Source organism: Coturnix japonica, chromosome 4, assembly GCF_054131305.1.
Source record: "Coturnix japonica strain WE chromosome 4, WE-NBRP24, whole genome shotgun sequence".
Classification (NCBI taxonomy): domain Eukaryota; kingdom Metazoa; phylum Chordata; class Aves; order Galliformes; family Phasianidae; genus Coturnix; species Coturnix japonica.
This window is the reverse complement of record NC_140666.1, coordinates 41630712-41657938: the sequence shown is the minus strand read 5'-3', so window position 1 is coordinate 41657938 and position 27227 is coordinate 41630712. Positions and strand designations below refer to the sequence as shown.

Sequence of the window (27227 nt, the reverse complement as noted above, 5' to 3'; positions counted from 1 at the left end):
GGGTGGGGGGAATAATCAACATTGTGCCTGTAGCAGTTTAAAACAGATGGATCTCTAATTTCTTTTGAAAACTAGATAGTACTGCTGTGGTAAACTTTTTCACCTGCTACTTTGGGTCTCAGGTTGGAAATAATAACTTCTGGTGATAGTATATAGGAAAAACGACAGTTTACCTCTGATACACACGTTTCCAAAGATTATTTCTGTAGCACACCTTTTAACTGTACGTGTGGTGCAAGGTTTTTGTAACCCAGGAGCTGGTTACAAAATCATTTGGCAATTTTTAGTGCAGGGTATCCTCGTTGTTGAAAGGCATGAATGAAACATTAGCGTGCATAAAAAAAGATTTATAAGTGAAGGGGAAGTACTGAGAAGGTTGTGTCACTGCGATGGGGTTTTGTATTTATTGCATCATAATGAAGGTCTTTCTTGGTCTGAATGTTTTATGGGCTAACCAGCATTATCCTGGATAAGCTAATAGGAAACTTTAAGTGGGTGGTCAGTCCAGCTTTGTCCCTGAAATGTAGCGTGCCATCCTGAACTGATCAGTGTTTGTATTGCAAGACAGTCTTACTAGTCAAGAAAAAGAGAATATTAGTAGAAAATTTGCCATAACTGCAGATTGTCTCATGGTCTCATGATGAATTATCCACATATTTTTACAGATTAAGTTTGTTCACTTTACTTGTGGCTTCCCAGAACTTTCCCATCACCAAATAAAGATTAATGTGTAATTTCACAACTTACATAAAAAGAGAAAAGCTGTATTATTTTTTGCTTTGAGTTTAAAAACCTTCTCTTACTGTAATGAGAGAGATTAATTTAATTCAGGTAAGGATCTCCATTATTTTGGAGGAAATTTTTGGATAGCTTGTGCTTAAAAATAAGAATCTAGTATCTGGCAGGGGGGCACTGAATCTTCAGCTAGTTCAAATGTAAACCAGTTTTGACTTTAAGCATGTGATACTGCTAACATGTAGACTGCTTTATGGTAGTGCTTGAAACTATGAGCATTGCATTATTGACTTGAAGCATGGAAAGTACCAAAATGCTATGCAGAACTCTTGCTGCTGCTAAAGCAAGGTAAGTATACTAACATCACAGATCCTCCCAGATCATCTAATTTATCTTGTTTGAGGAGGCTGTTTAGCTACCAGGACATCATCTCTGCTGGCAGATGCTGGTGCTTCCGAGGGAAATCTGAGAGGCATTGTGTGGAAATGTAGGTTACAGCAAATACATTTCAATAGAAAATGCTGTGTGCATGTACTTTGGAGAAATACGTTTTAATCTAGATTTTAGTAATGGTTGCAAAGAAGTAGTATATCTATTGCACACTGTGTTTAAAAACTGCATTATAAATAAAAGTGCCATTAAGATGGCAAAAAGTCTGCTGCCAAACTTGAAGATGAGTAAGAAAAAAAGAAGGTTATTTTAAGCCTGTTTTGAACCTTTAAAGGAGGCAGGAGACCTCAACTTCCCCACGGAGTCCTGTAAAATATCAGCTCTTTTATTGAGGAAAATGTCTAAGGTTGTATGTGCTGCTCTTTTATTTATGCGGAGGAAGCAAAGCTAAAGTTACACATGGATCATTCACTGTATTCTGTGATTTAAATTAATACTCTGAAAATGTAAGCATTTGAATTTTGTTTCTGCTTAATTTCTGCTGGTATGCTGAGTCATTGAGCTGGTCAGATCTTGTTTTTCCTACTGATGTATTTAATAGTTTGGTCTGTGAGAAGTTTTTAAAAAGTAATTGTTTTTAAAACGAATGCTAATACAATGTTTTTGCTGATTTATAAACAAAGAGTGACTCTGTTTAACACTAACTTAATTGAACTTACATTGTCCTCATCTGATAGGAATTTCAACTGGATCATTAAATCTCTCAAAGCATTAATCTGATTTTATTTTATTTTATTTTTTAAAAGCAGATTATATCTAGTCCAGATGTTTAAAACACACCAGAAGTTCTCTGGAGTGCTTGGGGCTGACTGAAGCAGATGGCTTAGAAATGGGTTTTGTAGTTGGGTAACAAATTGCACAACACCTGGAGCCTGTGAGAGAGGCAGAATCCTGGTCACATGCAGCTAACTTGCGAGTTTTCTGCTTGTGAGAAGTTTGTGGGTAGGAAGATATCCCTGCATTCCTCTTACCTAGGAAGAGGAACCTCTGAAAGTATCGTGTTTGGGAGATGGAATAAAAATGCATTCATTTAGCTTCTGCTTAATCTTGGTTGTGCTACCTTACATCTTTCTTTTTAGTGTTTGTTGTCAGAGCAGTCTGTTCATTTTAATGGAGTTTCTTACATTACAGTCCTTTCACATTAAAAAACAAAAACAACTGTCTTTTTCATAAATAATTGTGTGAAGGCATCTCCACTGGAACAGGTTTCCCAGAAAGATTGTAGATGCCCCATTCCTGGAGGCATTCAAGGTCAGGCTGGATGTGGCTCTGGGTAGCCTCGTCTAGTGGTTGGTGACCCTGCCAGTTGCAGGTGGATTGAAACTGAATGATCTTTGAGGTCCTTTTCATTCCAGGCCATTCTATGATCTATCTGAAGTACTATGCTGTTTCTGGTATTGTGAAATCAACATTAAATATAATTGCTTGCATTGTGTATTTGCCTGTGTAAATACAAAAAAAAAAAAAACAACAACCAAACCCCAAAGCATTTCTACTTTCTGCTTTTGTTTCCAGGTGTCACTGATTCTTCACAGCCTGCGCACTCTGTGAGCCAGACTGCTCAGCTTAGCAAGCCTGGGTTTGGGGCACCTGCTTCGTCTGCTCTGATCTCCTCAGCGAGGACTCCAGCTCCAGGCCTTTCTTCGCAGCCACGGTCCTCACCCTCCATTACGCAGTCACCGGACTCAACCCTTCAGGAAGGTACTAAAAGGGAATGGGAAATTATAATACAGAACTCTACCCTGCTCCACATGTGGATGTGAATCCTGGAAGCTTTATTGCTCTTTTACATTTGTCTGACTAGAGGACTTCTCTCATCTTGTCAAGCTCCCTTAGTGTTCACAGCACTCTGGTTCTGTTTGGTTTTTACTTTTTCCTCCTCTGTTTGATCTCTTCTGGTTATATATTTTTGCTGTCTTTGCCTGCCTTACTGGCACTCACATGTCTCTTTCTTTTAAAACACTACCCTTAGTTCTTTTAAAAAGTTGTTCACAATTCTGACATCTTAGAAGAAGGGCTTAAAAGTATCTTTTGTAATCAATCTGTTGCAAAATCAGATATAAACTAGCAATGGTGGAGTTGTTTTCCTAATGCCTAGCTGCCAGCTCCAAGCTCCTGTGGAAAGCTATTGCAGGAGTTCTGTGGGAGAACACAGAGGCCCTTAGTAAGCTTCTTCCTGTTTTCATGTTGGTGATGTCTTGATACAGAGTGGGTCTTCAGCCTTCTGCCTTGCTAACGTAGCTGTGATGTTTTGAGTTGCCTTTTAGGCTGTTTGGTATCTCTGTTCCTAGTATTCTTAATTTAATTTATTGCAATGTTTTCTTTCTTGCTGTGTTTTCTTCTGGTAATTTTAGAATGTTAAGTCTTTATGGAAAAACAACTTGGTGTGCAGAGTAGGAGCAGATACTGGTCTTAGTCAGAACAAGGTGATATAGCTGGCCTTCAAAATAACTCTCAAAACCGTAGTCTTTGGCAATCACAGTGTGCTTGTCATTTTAACTTTCAGAGTATTCTGACACCCGTGTCTAAACTTCTCCTTTACTTGCATTTCTTTCTTTGCTCCTGCAGAGTAAGGAATCTAAAGAAATAATTTCTGTGAAAAAGATAGAATCAATTCACAAAGATAATTATTCATTGCTACCAGGTGCTGTGTACAGCGTACTATTTTAAGGAAAATAATAAATCACTTTTCAGAGCTGTGCTTGATTCTTGCACAGTTCTATAGATTATTTTGGTACTGGGTAGAATTTAGTTGTACTGCAGGTGTGTTTGCTAGAAAAAAAATGCTGCTTAACGTCCATAATAATCCTACTGTAGATGAGAAAAAGAACTTAGTTGTTTAATTTTGCTTGCCTTAATGGGTTATGTATATATACCACATTATCACTGTGTATGTATATATATATATTTGTATATGCATTATATATATATATATATATACGTATGCATTTTCTGCAGCAATTCCTAAATAATGTACCTTTTTATATTTCCAAGATTATTATTCCTAATTAATATGATTGTTATTATAATCATTATATTAGTATTATTTATTATTAATACTGCTAAACTCCGCACTAAATTCAAAATCATTTATGTAAGTAAAGGTTAATGCAGTATGTAGCTGGATGAACATCCTTCACAACCAATACTATGCGTATATCAGGAATGCGTAGCTAAGTCATCAGGTGCTTGCAATGAGCTAATTATATTTACATTGTTGTAACCAGTAATTAATTGGTCTCTCATCAAATGTAAATTTCTACTGTTAGGTGGTGATATTTTTGTAAGCATTAGGATGCTTTCTAAACTTTTTTCAGTTAGCTTCTATTTTAGGAGTCTGAAATACAGAATGTACTCTTGGAATACCTTTTTAGCACCAATTAAGTGTGATAACTTCTTTTGTAGGAATTAACCTACTGAAAAAAATTGAACTTCTGAATGTTTCTCTGGGTTGTTAGAATTTCACACATGTTTCTGATACGGTGACAGAATTAACTGCTTTTATCCTAATAGCAGTGTTGTCTACATGGAAAACTTCTAGAAGTACAGTTTGCGTTATTTTAAGTCTGTTTCTTTGTTTTTAAGCTCCTCTGCAGGCATTCTTATGTAATTTGTTTAGTTGGGTAAGTTCTTACGGAGGGGGGGGGGGGAGGGCGAAGCACCTAAAACGTGTTCAAGCCTGTTTCATCTTAAATATCCATACCGATGTAATGCAGATAAAAGAAATATACTGGAAATTGGCATCCTAGAAACTGACTTTTGTGCGCACATATCCTGTCTGGATATTGTTTATGTACTCCTTTATGTTCTGTGTTGTTGAGAGGAACTGGTGAATAACTGAAAATAATACAAAACAAAGAAAAAGAGGAGAGTTCACTTAGTAAATTTAGTATTTGTAATATTAAAATATTCTCATCCTCATAGCATGTTCATTGAAAATATGAGGCTTATGCAACTGAAGATCTTTAAAATATAGCCTATTTTTGCATGTCCTTATTTCCTTTTTCATTTCTGTTGAGGTCTCTATTATGAAACTTAACCTACGTAAGCGTACACTTTATGTTTCAAAGTCTTTTATTGTATGAGTGGTTGTTACTTAAAATATCTAGATAATTAGTTTCATAGACAGATGAGTTCTTAGTATAGGTTAGCACCTTCCTTTTTTAAGCGAGACATTTTTAAGACTGGAAGATCTTAACAAATTATTGGCTACTGTAAATGAGACTCAGCAGGATGGGTTATCACATCATGATTAGTTATGATAGTGCTTGAATTGCTGTGTTCAACCACCCATGCCTGTCCTGTTTCCTTTTCCCATGTGGTGGTCTACTGGTTGAGCTACTGGGCTGTGAACCAGAGTGAGGGGCTTCTGCATCTGAGGTTGACTTTTTAAATGAAGTTATTTTTCAAGCAGATCAGTTCATGGATTTGTTTGTGTAGCTGAACAGTTGTGTTGGTAGAATGTGGCAGTATCCTAAAGGCAGAAATTTTCAGTACTGATGGCAACAGAAATAAAAACAAATGAATCTACCCAAGCTGGCAAGGTAAGAGTTAAGCCAGCCCTGCCTCCAAACTTCATAATGACCTTGTAGTTTCTCATTACCAAATTACTGTCATTCACATATTTTCATTTATCTGCAGTCTTCTTTCTGAAACACATGTTGTCTTCATTTCTGTGACCAGTGACTGGAAAAGTACAAAAATAGGAATCTATTGACTTGTTTTTTCCCAACACTTTATAATGCTTCCAAAGGGGGCACAGTAGAATAATTAATTCATTCCTTTCATTTGCCTGTGCTTGGAATTTTTGCATTGGTGTGCCCTTTTCGGGTAGATCTACTTCCTTTCTTCCTCTGTCTGTGATATTAGTTAGGAATCGGTCTATGTACTCGTGCTGTGCTGAGCTTCTTCACTGTGACCTCTGCTTCTGTTACACTTCAGATTTTTTAACTCTTGTTACCCCTCCTATTCTCTTTTTTTACTTATTATTTCTGTGTTGGTGATCTTGATTTTTCTCCTCCATCATGATCTAATTGTTGTGTCATATTCATCATGGGTTCTCCTAGGACTGAGAAAAAATATGTGGTCTCTTCAGCTATATTCTCTTTTATGACAGAGAAAGTTTTGTTTTGTTTTGTATCCTTATCAAGTGCATTACATGGGAATGTAAAGCAGCAGTGTTAACAGTACAGAGGGACTGCAACATCATACCTTGCTTGTCTTCATTGCTTCCTACTTTTATTGAGGAAAAACTTGGTTGGAGTTGTAATAATGTTGATGTGATAGATGAAGGGAGATACTGTCAGTCACTTTGTGCACTAATCTCTGTGTGCAAGATACAGCTTCCCAAGAATGCTATGATACACCTTTGCTCTGTTTTCTTTTTACATCCACTGTGTATTGATACTCTTCGCCTCGACTCTGTTTTTTTCCTTAAGTGAAATTGAAGCAGTGCTTTGTTACTGCTAATGTGGGGGGGAGGAGGAGGAGGAGCACATGAAAATAACAGCATTTGTGCTTGATATTTTACTTAAAATAAAGGTTGATGTAGTAGATTTCAGTTTGAAGTTGGGATTAATAAATACCATGACAGTTTCGGATTGTTTAACTTAGCTATGACACTTCTGTAGTGCTATTTAGTGTTAAGATTTAAAAAAAATGCTCTAGTGTAATGGTGTCACTGTTTCTATGGGGAGTAAAATCCCAAATTCCTGACTTTTGAAGATTTAGGTCTTGTTGTAATGGTCCACCAGATTGCTGGGAGGAGAAATTACATTTCCTCTTAGTATGTCTCTTTCTGGCTGCAAATGAATTTCAAAATCTGTTCTAACCCCTTCCCATCGCAAAGGAAATTTAAGAGTTCTTGGAATGTTTAGACTTAATTAGTAACACTGTGCATTCATTATAAAATACTGCAGTGTGCTTTACTCTTTTTAAAGCGATATGTGCATGTGCTGCTTTTGTGTATTGTTCACATATGTTTAAGTATTGTATGTTTGTGGTTTGGAGCTGTCTATGAGTTGTCATCAGATCTTAAACATGAATGGTAATTTTTAAGTATTTAAATATGGGTCTACAAGCTTGAATTTAGGCACCGACTTTAAAATAACACTATGTTTTCAGGTTTGCCTAGTTTAAATTTCACTGTATGTGTTGCTAAGTGTAGGTTTGTATTCTTACACATTGTAGCAGCAGTATGTTTCATTATTTTCTGACAGCTTTCACACTTCGAAAGTGAATGCCTCTTCCCTTAAATAGCAACTGTGTCAAGTAAAACTTGAGTATCAATGCTTTTGTAACATAATTTAAAATTACCTGGGAAGGAGCATATTTACAGACAGATGTTGCTTTATGAAGGCATTTTAGACCAAGCTGATATTAACCATGTATACTGAAAGTCTGTGTGTATATACTTTACACACGCAGATGCAAAACTTTCTGCTAACTTCTGTGTTACTAATAATACTTCACTGGCTCACTAAAAACTGCTTCTGCTGTACGTAGTTCATGGATCAGCTGTGGGTCTGGTTCTCTAGATGGTATAGGGTTGTACATTCAACTGTTTGCATGTTGGGATTTTCTCTGTAATGGCTAATATCTCTCACTTTTATTGCGATGATTTGTGACTTTTGTTTCTCATCTTTCCTGTCTGTCTGATTCTTATGTTTGTGCTTTCCACTTCACAGGCATGCAGTATGGTGGATATGTTAATAATCAAGCTAGCTCTGCACCAACTCCCTTGTCATCAAGTTCAGATGATGAGGAAGAGGATGAGGAGGATGAGGAAGCAGGTTGGCTTTAGCTTTACACCAGTATCTTATTCTCTCCCTACTCAAGTTTTGTTCCATATTTCTTTCCCCTGAAATTATTTTTCTTTCTTTAAGACAGAAAGTCAGTTTGACTCAGCATGTATCAAGTTAACTAGAAACTTCCCAAACATTAAGTACTATTGCAAACAAAAAGGAGTTTGGTAGTGGTCATTGAATGTTCTGTTTGTTTCATTTCATGTTAATATCAGATGTTTAATGTATCTCATTAAGTAATATTCACAGCTTAAAAAAATCAATGAGTTTTAGTACTATTTGAAGTAGGTTTTGAGTTACCAAGTGATGATAGCAATATTAGATCGATCTTAGTTTGTTTTACAAATAAAGCAACTGCATGTCATTTTTATAATATTAAACAGCATTTACCTGGTTGCCCATTTTGTGTCTAGGAAAGCCTTACAATTAAGGTAGTAAAGTAAATATTGAAAGATTTTAAGTTTGGGTTTTTTAAGACAATAATCTAATCTATTTCATTTTTCCTTTTTTCTTCTTTCGTTACCTCTCTGCAGCTCAGACACATGGGGTTGAGTTTTAACCTGCTTGCTTTGTGGCAACCTAAATGCATTTACTGTTTCTTAGGAAGCAGTTTGACCTGCTTGGTTAGGCTCTTGGCTGCAAGGATTCTGTCTGAATTTCTTCAGTGGAAACTATTTCTTCCAGCTTACTCAAAGAAAAGTTTGCTTTGGTGGTTGTGAGGCAGATGCTGTTTGAACTCTGCTTTCTGAAGAATACGATTTTTTTTCATGCAGAGCTTTCTAATGAGTTTTCTGCAGAGAATTATGTTTGCTTAATTCCCACAGCCCCCAAAGCTTCTTTTAAAAGGCTGTGTCAAAGTTGTATTTATTGATCACATTTTTTTTTCCCCTATTTTGCTCTCTAGACCTACTAGAGACTAAATTTTCTTACACTCCACCATCCTAATTTCTGGAGATCTGTACTTCTGTTAAAGCCTGAAGTCTTTGAGCTATCGTTTTCAAAATTCATATGCAAAAGAGTGAAAGGGCATCCAGGCTCAAAGCATAATTTGCCTAACATATTTCCTGTTTTATGCCCTGTCACCAGGCGTAACGTATATTATAACAGATTTCTTGCTCAGGCTGTGCCAGTGGTTTTACGCCAAACAGGTGTGTTGTACATCTGGTTGTCTGTGTTTATGTAGGTTCTCAAAGCTTTTTTGTACTTGGACCTTTGACTATCTTGCTAACTGTGTGAAAGCTTAAGTTACATTGATGTAAATAACTAGGTAATTTCAAAAGTGTTTTGTAAGTATCACTTCTGTCTAGATAGTGTCTATAATTATTTCTATTTTTTAATTCTAAAACTTTTTTCCCCCTTTTTCCTAGTGTTCTCTAGTCTGGTGCTTAAAGTACTAAAATAAATGAAGAGCTGCTGGAGCTTATTTTAAGTTTAGGGCAGCTATTTAATTTTGTGGAAGTTCTTATGTTTTTTATTGAGGGAAAATGGTGAAATTTTAGATGCGTGTAGCCACCTTAGAGTCCAAAGCTATTTCTGATCTGCAGGGAACTGTACAGCTCGTTGTTCTAGTAGTAACCATGTAGTCTCCAGAGGAGAGTAGGGCATTTATTGATTTCTGTCCTCATTGGTACTCAGACTACTCTAAGTGTTACAAAATTTCAACAGTCAGCAGGAAACACCATATGTGTAAGCTCTTCAGTAAGTATATGGAATACTCTGATGGGAGTTCATGTTCTTTTGTTAGGCAGATGCTGCTTGTGCTTCAGAGTATCTGAGATTGTAGTTTAGCTAAAACATCTCCATATGTAAAAATTGCTGCTTGATTTTGTTGATATTGTTTTGTTTTTTATTTTAGTAGAGGTAGGACTAAGCTGCGTTATTTTTGTTCCCAGCATTCATTGGAAATACTTTCTTATTTTCTGTGTTAGTCACTGTGCTTTCTCTTGCCTGTTCCAGCTAAACTTGGGAAGCATATATTTTTATTTTTGGTAATTCATTCTATCATTAATATCTTCCAAGGATAAAGAACAAATTAATTTTATGTGCGACTGTATTCTAAATGGGTTTCATTTTCTGAGTACAGCTTATTGTGGAGAAAAATGTCTAGCTAGTGACATGGTGGTTAAATGGGGAATCTTGAATTAGCCTTATACGTTCAGAGTTGTGCTTGTATCTTCTTGATGTTCTTTTGGAAGGCAGAACAAACTCATCAGGTGAAGAACAATGTACTTAAACTCTTAAGTGTTTATCTTGTTGACCTAGTAAAAGCATATTTTGACTTCTCAGTAGGAGGACATAGCAAAGCTGTGCCATGCATGAAATAATGAGTCCAGTTTCCTTCCATTTCTAGAGCATAAAATAAGGAAACAACAAAACCACCAAAAACCCAACCATGTTGGTACATTGGTTCAGTTTAGCCTTAAGTGGGGATGGTGCATGATCACTCTGAAAATGATGGGAGTCTTCTGTTGTTTGGAGTTGTGAAGGAAATCATGGCAGTCTGTCTTTAAAATGTTGTACATCACTTTGTTTCATTTAATACAGAAAGAATCTATTGGATTTTATTTTTTTTTTTTAATTATTTTGAGAAACAACTTATTTGCATTGTTTTTGTGTATCTCTTTCGCCATTTGTTTCTAAAAATATGTTGATTGTTCATCTTTTCTTCACCCTCCTTTTTGCACTGGTAATAGCTTTCAAATCTTAGGGCTACAGTGTTATTATTGTGTGGTTGTTGTTTGTGTCTTTGTTTGAAATAAATCTTCATGGTTCCTTACCAGAGTTTTTAGAAAAAAAAATTCTCAAAGATTTAAAAGATTTACCATTTGAGTCAGCTAAGTTTTTATTTTTGTTTGTTTTTTTTTCTTTTTCCTAGCACTTGACAGTTCTTCTACTACTAGCAGTGCGTCTCCTGTTCTGAACAATTATGATGCCCTGGAAGGAGGTGGCTATCCAGGTAATGCTGTTGTATGTATATTAACATAGGTACAAGGGCATTTGAAGGAGGCTTTTGTTTTTTGTCCCCTTTTAATTGAAAAACTCTTCATTTTAAAACCTATGGAGGTTTGTTTTTTGTAAAATGACACTTAAAATTTTTGGATAGTAGATACACAAGTCTGTGGTTATCTTTCCATGTATAACCCCTTTTTGGCATCACCTGCGGTAGATGTAGTTGCTAATGGGTTATTTATGTGATCAGAATCACAGAAGGTTGGAAAAGACCTAGAAGATCATCCAGTCCAACCATCACCAATACTTCCCAGTTAAATCATATCCCTCAACACAACATCCAAACGTTTCTTGAACACTCCCATGGTCGGTGACTCCACTACCTCTTTGGGCAGTGCATTCCAGTGCCTGACTACCCTTTTCAAGAAGTAATATTTCCTAATATCAGTGCAGATAAAAATCTTGGTGGGTAAGGCAAAAATTTTATATGGGAAAAGTGTTGTTAAAATGTGTTCAGGATTTGATGTTTTAACTAGGAAATTGAAATTCTATTGAATATCTGACAGATATTTCTGTCCTTCCAGAGACACGCTCTGTGACCAGCAGTCCAGTTCCTACTCCACCAGCCCCTCAAACATCCAAAACTTCTAAGCCCTTTGGTTATGGATATCCAGCATTGCAGCCTGCCTACCAAAATACAGCACCACCTACTCCCGTGCAGCCCACTAATCCAAGCCACCATCCTGGGTTTCAGCATTATCCACAGGTTTGTATTTTTTATTTCAAAAGTTATTTGATGTAACAAGAAGTCTCTTCTTTTTATTTCTTTTTAACATTTTATATTTATAATTTGTGAACTAGTAAATGCAGAGTGTCATGCTGATATCCTAGCTGACTTCCTTGGAAGGCTTTTGAACTGAAATTTGAAGTATGATGCCAAATAATGAAGCATAACCACTCCACTTTTATTAATTAATCCAGTTATTAATAGCAGCTATGATTTTAAGGTTTATCGTTCTAATGATCTTTATTAATGAAAGCAATAAGGAAAGGCATACTTACACTAGTGAACCATCTTGCAAGTAAGATGTGGCCTGGAGTCCAGATGAAAAAGCTCCTCAAAACTGGAGTTCATGATGTGGCTCTGCTGGTATCAGAGATCACCAGACACCCAAACACTTGTGTACCTGGTTCCTATTAGCAGTGCAAAGAAGTGTGTGTGAAGGCATGTAGAAAACAAAACAAACAAAACTAGAAAAAAAAATTCATATACGCTGCTTTTTCTGTAATAACCCTCAGCAAGCAAATGTCACCAAAACAAGAAGATTTAAGATAGTTATGTAAACATGACTGTATGCTTATCAGTTTGCAATGCTCCTGGGGCGTTTTTTTTCCTTTTTTTCCAGCAATATCCAGGTGTGAACCAGCTGTCCTCTTCCTTAGGAGGGTTAAGTCTGCAGCATTCTCAGCAGCCAGAAGGCTTAAGACCTGTAAACCTTACACAAGATAGAAACATTTTACCTGTATCTTCAGTTCCAGCTCCTGTGCCGAACTTGAATTCTGATCTTAGGAAATTAAACTGCAGTCCGGAGTAAGTATACTATGTCTAAACGAGTGTGTTACGTGCTTCAGTGATGACTTGCATATTTTTTGACGTTACAAATAATTATAAGCAGGCTACTATTTTGAAATGTTTGTAATAGTATAATCCCCTTTACTTGAAAGTAAGTTTATCCTCTGCATTCTTACGCAAAACTTGAAGTTGTCCTACATGCTTTGCATGTAGTATGAGTGTAGATTTCTTATTAAAACATGAAGAAACCTGCTGCATCTTTGCCTTGTTTTATCCGTCTTAAAATAAATAAAAGAATACATACTGAAACACCTTGACATCATGCAGTTCCATCTCATGGAATTTTTTTTGTAATATTGCATAGGATTTTGTTCCAGAAAACTATGATGATCATACCTTAACATACTAAATTAACTGTGAGTATGTTCAACCATTGTAATACTGCAATTACGATGAATACTTTTACCTCCAATCCAAACATCCACCTGCTATTTCAAGTCAGGTGCAGCTCAGAATAGTGAAAATTGCTTTCCCCCAAACATTTTAATTCTAATTAGAAAAAGATATGTATTCATTGCTCCTGATTAACTCATATGACTGCCCTATTAGCAATGCATGTTCCCACCAGAAAACAGATCAGAAACGAGGATCTCAAAATCAGTCTTAGGCATGGAATACTGTACAGTGATGTTGAAACTTTGGGTTTCATACTACTACTAATTTGAGATCAGTCCTGTATGTTGCATTGCATGAATAAAAGAGGTTTTGATTGTCTTGGTATTTTAGATACTCTTCTGCTGGTTTCTTACATGGATTTTGCTTTCTTGAACTAGTGAATGCTGGGTTCCTTCTTTAGTTCTGTCATTAACAAAAAATAAGATCTTGAAAATGAATACAACCTGTCATTTTAAATTGAACCTTGTATTTAAAGCAATTATTTCTTTGTTTCAAGTTTGTTTTGCTGTATATATGCTACTAAACTACTTAAGTGATGTACAGTCTTTTTCAATTTTTCTGAAAGTTTTCTTCTAAGTCCTTTTCCATTACTCTTTAAATCAGCTTTGTAAAATATAGGTGCTCTTAAATTTCAGAGTTCTTTAAAATCAGGAGTTAACACAGTGTTTTTTGCATGTTTAAAAAAATTCATTTTCAACAAAATTCTTTTATTTCTTTTCAGTTCATTTCGATGTACACTGACAAATATCCCACAGACACAGGCTTTGTTAAATAAAGCTAAACTTCCTTTGGGTTTGCTGCTACATCCCTTCAGAGACTTAACGGTAAAGTAGCTTACTTTTTTAGTATATGTATTTAATACATTTTAATATCCTTTTTGGATCAGACAGGATAAGATTTTGTGACTTATAATTGCTAAATTTAACAGAAGATGTTAAAAAAAAAAAAAAAAAAAAGTTTGTAATTAAGAGAGAAGGAATTGAAACCGTGGCCGTATTGTAACTGACTAATTTTGTTTAAAGATGTATGGCATCTAAGATTAATGAGTTTAGATTAAGATAATTACTTTTACTGATTTTAAGTAGATGTTTAATAGGCATTGTTACACACTGTGAAAATGGTCTAGGAAAGATACTAAGAGATGATAGAATGTCTAGGCTTTTGAAGCTTTTATACACTGTGCTGCACAATAATGGTCTTCATAAAATGTGTTACCTACCTTTGTAACAACTTTCTATTCTTTCTTTTTAGCAATTACCAGTGATAACATCAAGCACAATAGTGAGATGCAGGTCCTGCAGGACATACATCAACCCTTTTGTTTCTTTCATTGATCAAAGGAGGTGGAAATGCAATTTATGCTATAGAGTTAATGATGGTAAGTTTTGTAACAGAAGAAGTCTGCATTAATATATTTCTAGTATTTGTATTGCACCACTCCATGGAGTACTCTGAAGTAGATTAAAATGATAATAATCTTAAGATGTTTTCTTAAATATCTAGATATTGTCAGATACTGTGCATTTCCTAAGAAAAAATAATTTTGCAATTCTGTGGGAGGCTGAGGATGTAATCAAATTACCCCAATTTACTTGTGTAAGAAAATCAGTTTACTCCATGGACTGCCATTGTAAAATACAACTGGAAGGATGATGACAGCTAAATACTGTGTGCAATGTAAACCAGATATTATGATAAGCAGTAGAGATTGAAGCTTGTTGTGAAAGACTCTACTTGCATTCCTTCTTACAACATTTAGGTTATGTTACTGTTGAATATAAAACCTCTTTTGTTTCTAGTTGTTTAACTTCAGTGTTGTATGGGATGCCTTTTGTCCCATATTCTTAATGTGAATATTTTTTTTTTCTGTTAATAATTGAGATCTGTCTGTGTTCATTGCAATAATTGTTCTTATTTGCTAGCAAGTGTATAAATTCTGGAAACTTTTTTTTTTTCCTAGTTCCTGAAGAATTTATGTATAATCCTCTGACACGATCTTATGGAGAGCCACACAAACGGCCAGAGGTCCAAAATTCTACAGTGGAATTCATTGCTTCCTCTGACTACATGGTAATAAATAAATTTTTGTGGTGAGCTTCCACAAAATGGCACGTTAATATAAATGCACTTGAACTTAATGTTGAACATGGCATGTTGCTCAGGTGCTATGTAGTAAATTTCCTATAAAGGTGCTCCAAGACCAGAGAACACTTAAAGTTCATATTTATTTTGAGCTTTGGCAAATGTATATATTCAATCCAGTGCAGTTTAACATCGTGTAGTTTGTTTTGATTGTGGTGCAGTGTAGTTTCTGGATTTCCCCTACTTTGTGAAGAGGTTTTGAAAAACTGGTAGTGAAATAACAAGAGAGCTGGATTCAAATTATTATGTTTCTAACCAGTAATCAACCTATGATTGTTGTAATAGTAGTCTTGTCTCAAAGAATGATAAACAAAGCTTGGAAGTTGACCCTGCTCATAATGACATCGTTAACTGCACCAAAAGTAAATTGCACTTTTGAAATAGAATTGGAGCACTGTAGCCAAGATGTTTGGAAATGAATAAATATAGCTTACTATGTAGTTGTCAGTAGACAGTTTTTAGCACTGGATAATGTATTGTGTTGTCCACATGCTGAAAGGTCAGTGATGTTTAGAAGAGTAAATTCTGTATCTGGAAGAAAAAATTAATGCTTGAGTTTAGTGTTGGAGGGAGAGTCTAACAAATTGGATTTTTTCTCTGAAACGTAACATTGTATACTTCAAATAAGGATCATTAACTACTGAGAATTGTATAAAAAATTTATTCACCTGGCTGTTAGTTAATTTTATTCTTCGATACGATGTGTAGCTTGCATTCTGAATATTGCCTTTGTCACCTTTCTATTGACTGAAGTTCTTTAACATTTCTTTAACTATGATTTTTAATTTTTTTATTTGATATTTTTTTCTTTATTTCTTTTTTTTTTACTTTGTAGCTTCGTCCTCCTCAGCCTGCGGTATATTTATTTGTTTTAGATGTCTCTCATAATGCAGTGGATGCTGGATATTTGACAATAGTCTGCAATTCATTGCTGGAAAACCTAGACAAGTAAGAATATAAATAATCTTTTGATTGAGAAGACTACCTTCTTCTAAGTGTCAGTGAACTAAGTGTCTGAACCAGCTGTTCAGAAAACACTGAAAAAGTATTACTTGTGTTCATGCTTCAGGCCTTATTCTCTCACTGTCCTTTTCTGTTCCCTTTTCACCTTAGTAAGTAAACTGATCAACATTAGCAAAAACTGTATATATGCATGTCCTTTATAAGTGAGAAATTTAGAGCCTAATAATTGTCTTTTTCTTCTACTAATGCTTAGGCTGCCTGGAGATTCAAGAACAAGAATAGGATTCATAACATTTGACAGCACTGTTCAGTTTTACAACTTGCAAGAAGGCTTATCTCAGCCTCAGATGTTGATTGTTTCAGATATTGATGGTAAGTAAGAAGAAAGTGGAGACAAATTTGTTAGAAGATACTTTTTGTTCTAGCAGAAAGATTTGAATCTCTTGAATATTCCAGTATTAGGTGAATTTTATTGTATTTGTAGGGAATATATTTTTAAAAAGTAATCATAGGCTATCTACCAAATAGTTGGTGCTTAAAAAGTGAAAATCAAATATTAATTTTGCTTTGAACTGAAGCTTTGTAAAGATTACTTATCTCTCAGAAAAGTAGATCCTATTTGGTGGCAGTTACAGCAGAGAGCAATGAAATGTTTTGTTCTATTTTAATGTTACTTTTTCCTTCTTTATGAACTTATTTTTAACTTTTCTCTACAGATATTTTCCTACCTACACCAGATGGCTTACTAGTAAACCTCCATGAAAGCAAAGAGGTATGGCTACTCAAATTAGCTCAGCGCAGTTAATCAGCTAAATCTTCAAAATAAAAGTTCCTTTTAAACTTTGAATTCAAGACTGGCTTCATAATGTGTAAATGTAATGTTACTTTCTAGTTATAAAAAAAATTACACTTTGGCACACCATTTTTTAAATCTACAATTTTGTTTTCCCATATCAAGCTAAGCTAAACTATTTGGTATTGGTTGTTATGGCACTACAACTTTTTAGAAACAGCAGAAAATGTGAAGCTTGCAAATTTCACAAACATCTTTTAATCTGTTTTGCAGCTAATAAAAGATCTGTTGAATGCACTACCAAATATGTTCACTAATACACGAGAAACGCACAGCGCCTTGGGCTCTGCTCTTCAGGCTGCATTTAAACTGATGTCTCCAACGGGAGGTCGGATATCTGTTTTTCAAACTCAGTTACCATCTTTGGGTGCAGGGCTTTTGCATTCCAGAGAAGATCCCAATCAAAGGTCAAGCACAAAGGTATAAAAACTTAGTTATACAACTCAGAAGCCTAGTGACTGAATGTGTTTTTCTGTCTTCACAGCTTGCAGACCATTATTGCAGTTCACTAAATTTTAAATACACAGATTTCATGAATATGTATAGTCACTAATTTAAGCATGCATTTGTGACATTGTGCATGAACTGTTCTTTGGGCCTGTGGTCTATAACTTTTCTTGATAAGAAAAGGAACCTGTGTGTGTATCTTCTCACTCCATTTATCATCAGCTTGGGCTTTGAATATATATTGACCTGTGCACTTTAAATGTGATTTCTTACTGTATTTACAAGGCCAACAACACTAGTATAGGTGTAATTATATTAACTTCTATTTGCTTGAGTGTGTAAACTTCTCTAAAGGGATTATAGCTGCTTATAAAGATGAACTACAATAATGTGCAACATAAAATTTTATTGAAAAATGCCTGCAAATAATTGCTTACAGGTAACTTGCTATTGAACAGTATGTCTGTTGTTTCTGAATGTTTTAAGGGAGCACAATCAGTGTTCTAACTCTTTCCTGTGTAACGTTTTCACCACAGGTGGTCCAGCATCTTGGTCCAGCGACAGATTTCTATAAAAAGTTGGCATTGGACTGCTCAGGCCAGCAGACTGCTGTGGATTTATTTCTCTTAAGTTCACAATATTCTGATCTAGCTTCCCTTGGTAAGGAGTAGCTAATACATGTATTTATTCCTTCCACAGTGTTTGTCTCAGAAAGCATGAGCTACTTAAGGAATTCCTTAATTGTGTGACTCATTTTGCACTTCTGTAAAGGCAGCTAATACTGTGGAGGTGTTGACTTTGAAGTTGATATCAGTAAGGAACAGGAGAATTGGATTAGTGGTGTCAAAGACAATTTATTTTGAGATCTCGGGTTTAAATTAGAAAGTACTCTTTTACTCAAGAACATAAAACAATCCATTGGCAGGAAATGAATGAAGTTTAATCAGAAGGGAGAACTGGGAGCTGTTCTCGCCTTTCAGTATTAAACAAAAATTTGTCTCTGTACACACCTTTGTTTGATAGTGCAAGCAATTTGTACCCATCTTAGTTGCTGAAGGTACGTTGGGTTGTTGAAGTAACTGTATAATTAGGTCACTTCATGTTGAAGTGACTTACTACTGTCTTCAGTGAACTGAGTCACAGATGGTTCTTGTACAGATGTAGCACACATCAGGAAAAAGGTAACGTAGATGTGGCTTGCAAAACATTGTATGCAGTTTTTGTCTTGACCTCATGGTTTACCTGTTAACCATATATTTTGTCCTTCACAGCTTGCATGTCCAAGTATTCTGCGGGATGCATCTATTATTATCCATCTTTCCACCATAGCCATAATCCTGCTCAGGCTGAAAAGCTGCAAAAAGACCTTAAAAGATACCTTACCAGGAAGATAGGATTTGAGGCAGTTATGCGCATAAGGTGTACAAAAGGTATATTGTAATTCCGTTATATATGAGAAAGTTGATGTAAACATTTTCACAGTTATTTTGAGTGTGCTTATCTTTTGCTGAAGAATAAGATATTTGCAACTTGTACAACAGCTGTTACATTAACATTTTCCATTTGGGTAACAGAGGGGTTTTTTATGTTTACTTTGTATAGTTAAGATTGTACCATTTCAATTTCAAATTAGTTGAAATGAAGAGAAGTAATCAATTTGGAGTGTTGAGAATTGGGCAAGAAATCTGCAGGATCATTTCAAAACGTCTAATGATTTATATAATAATCGATTCTGCTTAATATTTAGGGTAAATGTTTTTGGTATGTATTTCCATATTTTTAAAGATTGAGATCTATGGCCTTTAAATATTTACCAGACTTTTTCAAACTGTTTTAACCATACTGTCTTAATTATTTGATCTTCTTCTAGGTCTTTCAATACACACTTTTCATGGAAACTTTTTTGTCCGATCTACTGACCTATTGTCTCTTGCCAACGTCAATCCCGATGCTGGGTTTGCAGTACAAATGTCCATTGAGGAGAGTTTGACTGACACATCTTTAGCTTGTTTTCAAACAGCTCTTTTGTACACTTCCAGCAAAGGTAAAGAGATTCAAATGAATTGGCTACTGTTAGTGCTTGTTTTGTTTTAACTATAATGTTTGTATAGCTAGTTCCATAGTTTTTTGTTTATTTTCATAGCCAGCAGGAATCTTGTCAAAGTTAAGGAGCCTGCTTGGCAAGTTAGTCATGTTCAGTAAATCAAGCACTATTTTGATGGAGATAGTTAATTTATCTCTGTTTTACATAAAGTAATATTGCTGATCAACTTTATTTAAAAGTCATGCCATTGCTTTAAGCAGTGATGTGTTTAACAACTCATGCAGAATCAGAGCTAGGAGGGTGATGAACTTGAGCCAGTTTCTAGTATTTTGAGTGGGCATAAAGAATAGCAGCCACTTTCTGTTGTGGAAGTTATCTTTCCAAAATTTTGGAACAGAAAGCTGCATACTTCATCAGAACTCCTACTGTGAACACTGTAAACTGCTTTGTTATAAACCTGTTTTGACTTATAATTCAGAAATGCTCTAAAGTATTCAACTTAAAGACAGGGATAGGAGCTGATGATACAGCAAATTGCTGACTGGTGTGTTTTTTTTTTTACCAAGAGCGTGGATCTTTATTGAGATGAGATATACTGTATGATCATTTGTGTATCATATGCCACCAGTAGATATTTTGTGATGATACCTACTTTTTATTTTATAGGTGAACGTCGAATTCGAGTGCACACACTTTGCTTGCCTGTAGTAAATTCACTGGCTGATGTGTATGCAGGAGCTGATGTACAAGCAGTTGTATGCCTCTTAGCAAACATGGGTGAGTACAGGTCAGAAAGATTAAAGTATCTTTTCTTCTGTTCTGTTTAAACAAAGTTGTGAATGAAGCCTGGCTGTTCCTTTTCCTCTTTGTTTTCCTTTGCTTAAAAAAGAAAGGAGCAAGATGAAAGTACTTCTGACATTCTCTTCTCTGTATTAATTCACTATATTTGTTGGATTAGGAGTCTTGCTTATCCCCTCCTTGCTGGTCACAAGTAGCTGTTTCATAGGTTGGTCTCTGCCATTGAATGTGTGCAGCTCTGTGCAGGATTCTAGTGTATGGCAAATAAATTAGAAAAAAAATGGATAGTACTTCCATATGTTCTTGTAAATGTGCGTTTAGTCCAGCAGGTGGCTTCCTCCAACCAAAAGATTTGTAGCCCTTAGCAGGGAAAAGTGAATCTTAAGTTGCCCTAACCACTGTGCTATTGAAGTGATGGGAGAAAATGTATCTGTGTATCACAGATAAAATATATTGTTAGAACTCCTCAAGAATGGGAATGAGGAAGTGCAGGCCAGCATGGTGCTTTTTTATTCTTTTCACTTGAGCATCATGAAAGGGAGTTTCTGTATGGCAAATTGAACAAATAAACTCTACCTGCTTCTTTTATGCTTCTGTCCAACAGCTGTGGATCGCTCAGTTTCATCTAGTCTTCCAGATGCAAGAGATGCCTTAGTTAATGCTGTGGTAGATTCTTTGTCGGCATATATGTCAACTGCCTCAAACCTGCAGCAGTCTATGCTGATAGCACCAAATTCCCTCAAGTTGTTTCCACTCTATGTTTTGGCTCTTCTCAAACAGGTGTGTATAAGCTGGTGCTACTGATGTTTGATTCATGGTTCTGTTTGAGTAATTTTTCACCTGGATCAAGCAATGTCTGTCTTATGCTATGATTATCCAATTATTATATTATATATATACCTATATATGTATACATAGGTATTTTAATTGAGCTTGCAAGATTGAGACAAAAAATAGCTTACTTTAAATTATTAGTGTCAGAACAGGTTTTTGTTTTACTTGATTTTGTATTTTTAAGTTATTTTTTACTGTGTGTATATATAGTATGTAAAAAAGGTATAGAAGCAGTAATTCTCAGGTTTCTGGCAATTAATGAATGGTGCCCAAAGGGACTGTTGTAAGCCATTTACTAGTAATTCATTGTATTTTGTGAAGAAGAAAACCAATAGTTTTCAGTGCATATTCTTTGTACTTTCAGGTACTAAGAAGGAAAATTAGTTACAGAAGCAAAAGGGAATATTTTAAAGTGTAAAAATAGTTACTACTTTTTTTAATGAAATATCCTCTTTTTTTTTTTTTTTTTTTTTTTTGTTGCAAAACTCACTGCTTGCTTAGGATGAGAGCTTACCTACCACGGGGTCTTATCTTCAATAAATCTCTTAGCTTTAAGGATGGTGTTTGATATTTGACTCTTGTTTCTTATTACAAATGAAGCATTATGTGAGTTCAGTTGGAAGTCTGATTGTAATCATTTTTCCCTGATGTACTGAAGACTTTAGTGACTATTATATTGATTAGGACTTTTTAAACATTTACATAAGTAAGAGTGGGGAAAAAAGCAATCATTTAGTATCAGGAGAGTCCATGTAAAAGACTGAGTAGAAGTAAAAGGGGCTGTGGAAATAATTAGTTCAGCATAGTTTTATAATTATCTCTGTTAACAATAATAAGCGTAACATAGAGGGAAACTGAAACTGGAAGAAAAAAAAGCATCTGGCATGTATATCTTCAGTAGAGAACTGAATTTGTATTTTGATTATAGGAATACTGATGCGCATTCGGTCAGGTGCTTTCTTCATTGTGTTGTTTCTCACAGTTGTTTACCAGTTTGATTAATTTCATAATGCTGTTCTATTCAATTTGAATTTGAAAGAATTTTTTAGTGTGGAGTTAAGATTTTGTAATAAAATGTTGATTTTCTAATGTGTCTGATACAGGTGTGCTTGACGCTACTAGAATTTAGGAAATAGGCTGTTTAGATGTGACATAAAACACAAGATTTGTGTAACAACATTGTGTTTTCTTTAACAGAAAGCTTTTAGGACAGGCACTAGTACACGCTTGGATGATCGTGTTTATGCCATGTGCCAGATAAAGAGTCAGCCTCTTGTTCACTTGATGAAAATGATACATCCCAACCTGTACAGAATAGACAAGTTGATTGATGAGGTAATGTATGAAGCCTTGATTTTCATATTTGCATGTAAATCCTGATTTCTTTAGGAATATATTAAGGATTTTTTTTATGTTGTGAGGTTTTTTGGTTTTTTTGGTTTTTTTTTGTAGTCTTGTTCTGTGTTGGGGATGTGTTTAGCCTCTAGAATATGTTTCTCCCTATGTGATTTACAAAATGTTTCATGGGTTCTTCATAGCTATTTAGCTTTATCACATCCTGTTTTAATCTGAAATATATATGTTGTTTTGGCTTGTTGATTTGTTTTAAGTTTTCTTCAGCTGTGGTCTAGCAGATTGTTTCATTAAATCCGTCTTAGTGCTGCATAGACAAGCCCATACAACAAAGTTGTTTTTAGTTACCTCTAACACGTCAGTGAGGATACTGAATCATGGAACGGGAATGCAAAATACTGAATCCTTGTTAGGAGTAGAATTTGATATTTTCTTCTTTTGCAAAATTTGTTTAGAGAAGTGGAATGCAATGAGAAAATCTATGAAGGTTGATTGCAGAAAATTTTGATTGAGTATAGGATGCTTATTTTGAAACCTTGGTAATTTACAGCATGAAAAAAGTTACATATGTGGTTTTAACAAACTTATCATCTAAAAGAAAGAATTATATAAAGCAAGCTTCAGGTTAAATGACACATTAAAATTTGTTGATGCAGGTATGATCATTGTAGATTTAATGTAATATTTTTTTACAAGATTGCTCAAAATGTTGCTAGAGATTACCTTTGCTTTTTCCTGTTTTGTCACATCTTGTTAAGACAAAAATAGTGATGTAAGAATCTTTTTTTATATTACTGTATTACTGTCGTTTTCTTCACAGAGTACAATACATGTAAATGACAGAGTTGTTCCTCAGCCTCCTCTTCAGAAATTATCTGCAGAGAAGTTGACAAGAGAAGGAGCTTTCCTTATGGATTGTGGTTCAGTAAGTTACTAGTTTTATATACTCAAGATGCACTTGAAATTGTTGAAAGCAATTAGTTTTCAACATTAGTTCTGGTGAGAGACTATTTTGGTCTGTGGAATATCTATAGTAGAGACTGTTTATTAAGTTTTCAAAAGTTCACTTTTTCACACTAAATAAATTGGCCAAGAGTTCCTATCGAGTCTACAATACTTGTAGCAGGTCACCAGCTGGACTTAACTCCTTTAACCACTATCCACTGGACACAGGCAGTTCCTTACCCAAAGGAGGGTATACCTGTCCAGGCCATGGGCAGCCAGTTTCCCCAGGAGAATACAGTGAGAGACCATGTCAAAGGCTTTGCAGAAGTCTAGGCAGACTACATCAACAGCCTTTCCCTCATCTACTAGTCTGATCACCCAGTTATAGAAGGAGATAAGGTTGGTCTTGCTTTTCCTGAACCCGTGCTGGCTGGGCCTGATACCGTGGATGCCACGCACATGCCATGTGATCTCATCCAAGATGATCTGTTCCATAACTTTCCCCGTTACTGAGGTCAGGCTGACATATTTGCATTTTAAATTTTTTTTTTTTTTTTTTAAAGCATTTAATGGTCTTACTCCAAATGGTACCAATTATTACTAAGTTAGTATTGAATTAATTAATACAGAAGTAGTCTGCAACTGAAGCTCTCAGGTGATAAATTTGCATGATATTGAAATTAGATTACTACTCGTCTCCTCTAAAATGTAGGTACTAACCTTTGTTTAAACTGATTCTGATATCTTACAGAATTTTTATATTTGGATTGGAAAAAACTGTGATAACAACTTCATAAAAGATGTCCTCGGATATCCAAACTATGCGTCAATACCCCCTAGAATGGTAAGCATTTAATGATCTGTCCTGCTTTAGCGCTTACATTTGGAATCTATTTCATCTAGTTTTTGTGCATTGTCAGTTTTAAATCATATAATTGAGAATTCAGTATAACTCAATGTCTAACTTCTTGCCCACTCCATAGGACGCAGAAGTTGTCAAAAGCTTTTAAGGAAAGAGTTGTGTACACATGTTCACTGAATGACAAAAATTGTCCAATACTTTTACTGCCTTGGGAATTTTTGTGGGTTTATTTGTAAATCCTGTATTTAAGCTAAAGAGTAAATATGCCTATGTAGTACGCAGTAATTCTGTAATAAAAATGGTGGCTATTTTGTTGTTGGGTCATGTCATGAATATCAGGATCTGTTTATTAAAAGAATTTTGATGATAAAAGATAATTTCTTTCCATTTCTTTCAACCAGACGCAGCTTCCTGAGATAGATGCGCCTTCTTCAGAAAGGACACGGTCTTTCTTATCCTGGCTTAGAGACAACAGACCTTTAAGTCCAGTTCTTCAAGTAATAAAGTAAGTATTTTATTTAGATACTGAGTAATTATTGGCAAGTTGTATTTACAACTTGTAGTTGACACTGATGAAAAGTTGCAGTATCTAGACCAGAAGAAATTGAATACTGTTCCCTCTCCAGATGGTATCTCAAACCCCATCACAATGGAGAGCTGTAAGTTCTAGTTTTAATTGAGATTTAGTTTAGCATTTTCGGAACTCATTGCCATCAACATAATTTCTAAGTTTGAAAAACTAATTCATTTTTATGCTTCCATTCTTATATTCCTATGAGGTACTTGGAATATCACCTGCTTTTTTCTCATGTTGTCTGTTAGAAATATCACAGAATTGTAGGGCTTGGGAGGGGCCTCTAAAGTTCAAGACCAACCCCCTAAGATGCTCTTGTTTGACAGTATGTTGCAGAATTGAGATCACTTCCCCAAGAGCTGTTTCTGAACTTTGGGTTATTTGTACTGTTGTACCTTTAGGCTGAGTCCAATATTAAAAATAATAATAAAAAAGTTAGAAATTCAGTAGAGCTTTTGTCCCTACCTAAATTTACAGTGGATTTTATTTTGCTCAATGTTAGGATTAAAAGACCTTCTTCTATTCTTTCAGAGATGAAAATCCTGCCAAAACAGATTTTTTTCAGCATTTAATTGAAGATCGGACAGAAGCAGCTTTCTCTTATTATGAATTCCTACTGCATATTCAACAGCAGATTTGTAAGTGAACAAGAAATGAAACAGAGAAAAAGAACCCGGCTCCAGTAGCATTAGCCGAGAGCAGCATACGGGAAGTTGCAGAAGTGGGTGTTTGTTCTTCACAATATGTAGTAACCAGAACTGTTCTGGAAACTTTACAGCTAAAAGAGAAGTATGCTTTTCCAGAGGAATTTCACAGACATACTTCACTGTAAAAGTGCTAGGAGCAATGAAGCTGTTTCACTAGTAATCTTTGAATTGGTTTATACATGTTTCCAGTAGTGCAGCAGTATGGTGCTCTGTTTATTGCAAGCTGGTGAATTCATGTAGCTATGTGGGATATTTCTTAACAAAATGTACAATTAGGTAAAGCCTTTTTTCTTACGTTTGTTATGGTAGCCCTTCAAAAAAATCAAATTCTTAACAAAGATGTTAAAGGGCAGTGCTGTATGTTGGTTGTTTATATGAATTTCTTTTTAAAAGGAATGATTCGTATTTACTAAAGACTTCAGCAAATTCCCTGTGAAAGTTGTAGAATTTCACTAAAGTAAAAGGGTTGTAGAAATGAAATATATAATGTACAGAAGTATTACATTTGTAAAGAAAATGTAAAAATGTAACTAAAAAAAGACTTAGCTTAGTGTACGGAATTGTTGAGTGTTCAATGATGAATTGTTTCGGTCTCAAGTTGATTATTAAAACATGCTTTAAAAAAATCCCTGTAGAAAAACACCATTTCTTGTTCTGTTTAATTTTTAGGTGAATTTATTTAAGATTGGCTTACTAATTAAAAATATTTTGCTTTATCGTGTGTTTTTTATATCTATGCAAGTATCATGTTTTTGCAACGGAACTTGAACTGAACAACATATTGATGAGAACATATTTACTACTTTATTTCACAGATATTGAAAATCAATGAATGGTTTTAAACTGAGGCAGAGGAGGTTTAGGTTAGTGGAAGTTTTTCACTCAGAGGGTGGTGATGCACTGGAACAGGTTGCCCAAGGAGGCTGTGGATGCCCCATCCCTGGAGGCATTCAAGGCCAGTCTGGATGTGGCTCTGGGCAGCCTGGTCTGGCGGTTGGTGACCCTGCCTGTCACAGGGGGGTTGAAACTGGATGATCTTTGCAGTCCTTTCCAACCCAGGCCATTCTATGATTCTTTGATCTGGAAGGGAGGAACAGACATTGCATAATCTGAAATGAGCTATCAATACAATGGTTAAAGTTGCTGAAACTCTCCCTGTGTATGAACCTAAAGAAGGCATATCTGTTAACCTTGTTTTACTTTTTGTAAACTGCTGTAGTCTTGGTTCAGGCTTCTGTAATTTGTTTTGTCAGCCGGTTAGAGTAAACATAAGTAGTCACCCAGTCTGACCTGATGCAATGACTTCAACTGTGATAGAAAGAGGAGAAAAGAAGGGAGGATGAATGAACTTGCAACAATGAAAGTAAAGGTATTAACATGCAAAAAGGTATTAAATTGCAAAATGACATAACTGTTTAATCTCTCTGAAACCTTCTTTCTAATGTTTTATTAACCTAATGGTGGAGCTTCAGATAGATTTAGCCCAGATTTTAAAGTTTGGTTTTAAAGTTAGGATGGGGGTTTTTGTTTTGTTTTGTTTCGTTTTTGCGGTACATTAGAAATAATTCAGAAAGCAATTCAGAAAGTCACTCATACTTAGTATTTGGAACTTTTTTGTTTGTTTAATGAGATGTGACTAAAATGAAATACATACCCAAAGGTATTTGGGTATGATTACATTTAATTGGTATGATTACATTTTATTTGAAAGTAGTCTATAAAATATTAACAAGTTCCAT

At 35.2% G+C, this 27227-nt stretch overlaps 1 protein-coding gene across 4 annotated transcripts in view; it reads left to right on the top strand.

Moving 5' to 3' along the window:
* Window positions 1-26204, top strand: part of SEC24B (SEC24 homolog B, COPII component) — a 35039-nt gene extending 8835 nt beyond the window's left edge. Inside the window, exons 3-24 of one of the 4 annotated variants that reach the window (XR_014945800.1) lie at window positions 2701-2886; window positions 7872-7976; window positions 10864-10944; window positions 11522-11703; window positions 12344-12528; window positions 13688-13790; window positions 14218-14344; window positions 14927-15036; window positions 15944-16056; window positions 16325-16443; window positions 16788-16843; window positions 17138-17344; window positions 17908-18031; window positions 18643-18801; window positions 19242-19415; window positions 20082-20202; window positions 20818-20993; window positions 22245-22382; window positions 23221-23325; window positions 24097-24189; window positions 24609-24712; window positions 25313-26204. Coding sequence is in view for 3 of the 4 variants with exons in the window: in XM_015861360.3 (XP_015716846.3) it covers window positions 2701-2886; window positions 7872-7976; window positions 10864-10944; window positions 11522-11703; window positions 12344-12528; window positions 13688-13790; window positions 14218-14344; window positions 14927-15036; window positions 15944-16056; window positions 16325-16443; window positions 16788-16843; window positions 17138-17344; window positions 17908-18031; window positions 18643-18801; window positions 19242-19415; window positions 20082-20192; window positions 20818-20993; window positions 22245-22382; window positions 23221-23325; window positions 24097-24189; window positions 24609-24712; window positions 25313-25427 (2873 nt within the window). In the remaining variant the exon portion in view is untranslated. Of the gene's footprint in view, window positions 1-2700; window positions 2887-7871; window positions 7977-10863; window positions 10945-11521; window positions 11704-12343; window positions 12529-13687; window positions 13791-14217; window positions 14345-14926; window positions 15037-15943; window positions 16057-16324; window positions 16444-16787; window positions 16844-17137; window positions 17345-17907; window positions 18032-18642; window positions 18802-19241; window positions 19416-20081; window positions 20203-20817; window positions 20994-22244; window positions 22383-23220; window positions 23326-24096; window positions 24190-24608; window positions 24713-25312 lie in introns of those variants that run through there. The other 3 variants (XM_015861360.3, XM_085546623.1, XM_085546624.1) reach the window with 3 other exon arrangements.
* Window positions 26205-27227: the final 1023 nt, after the last annotated feature.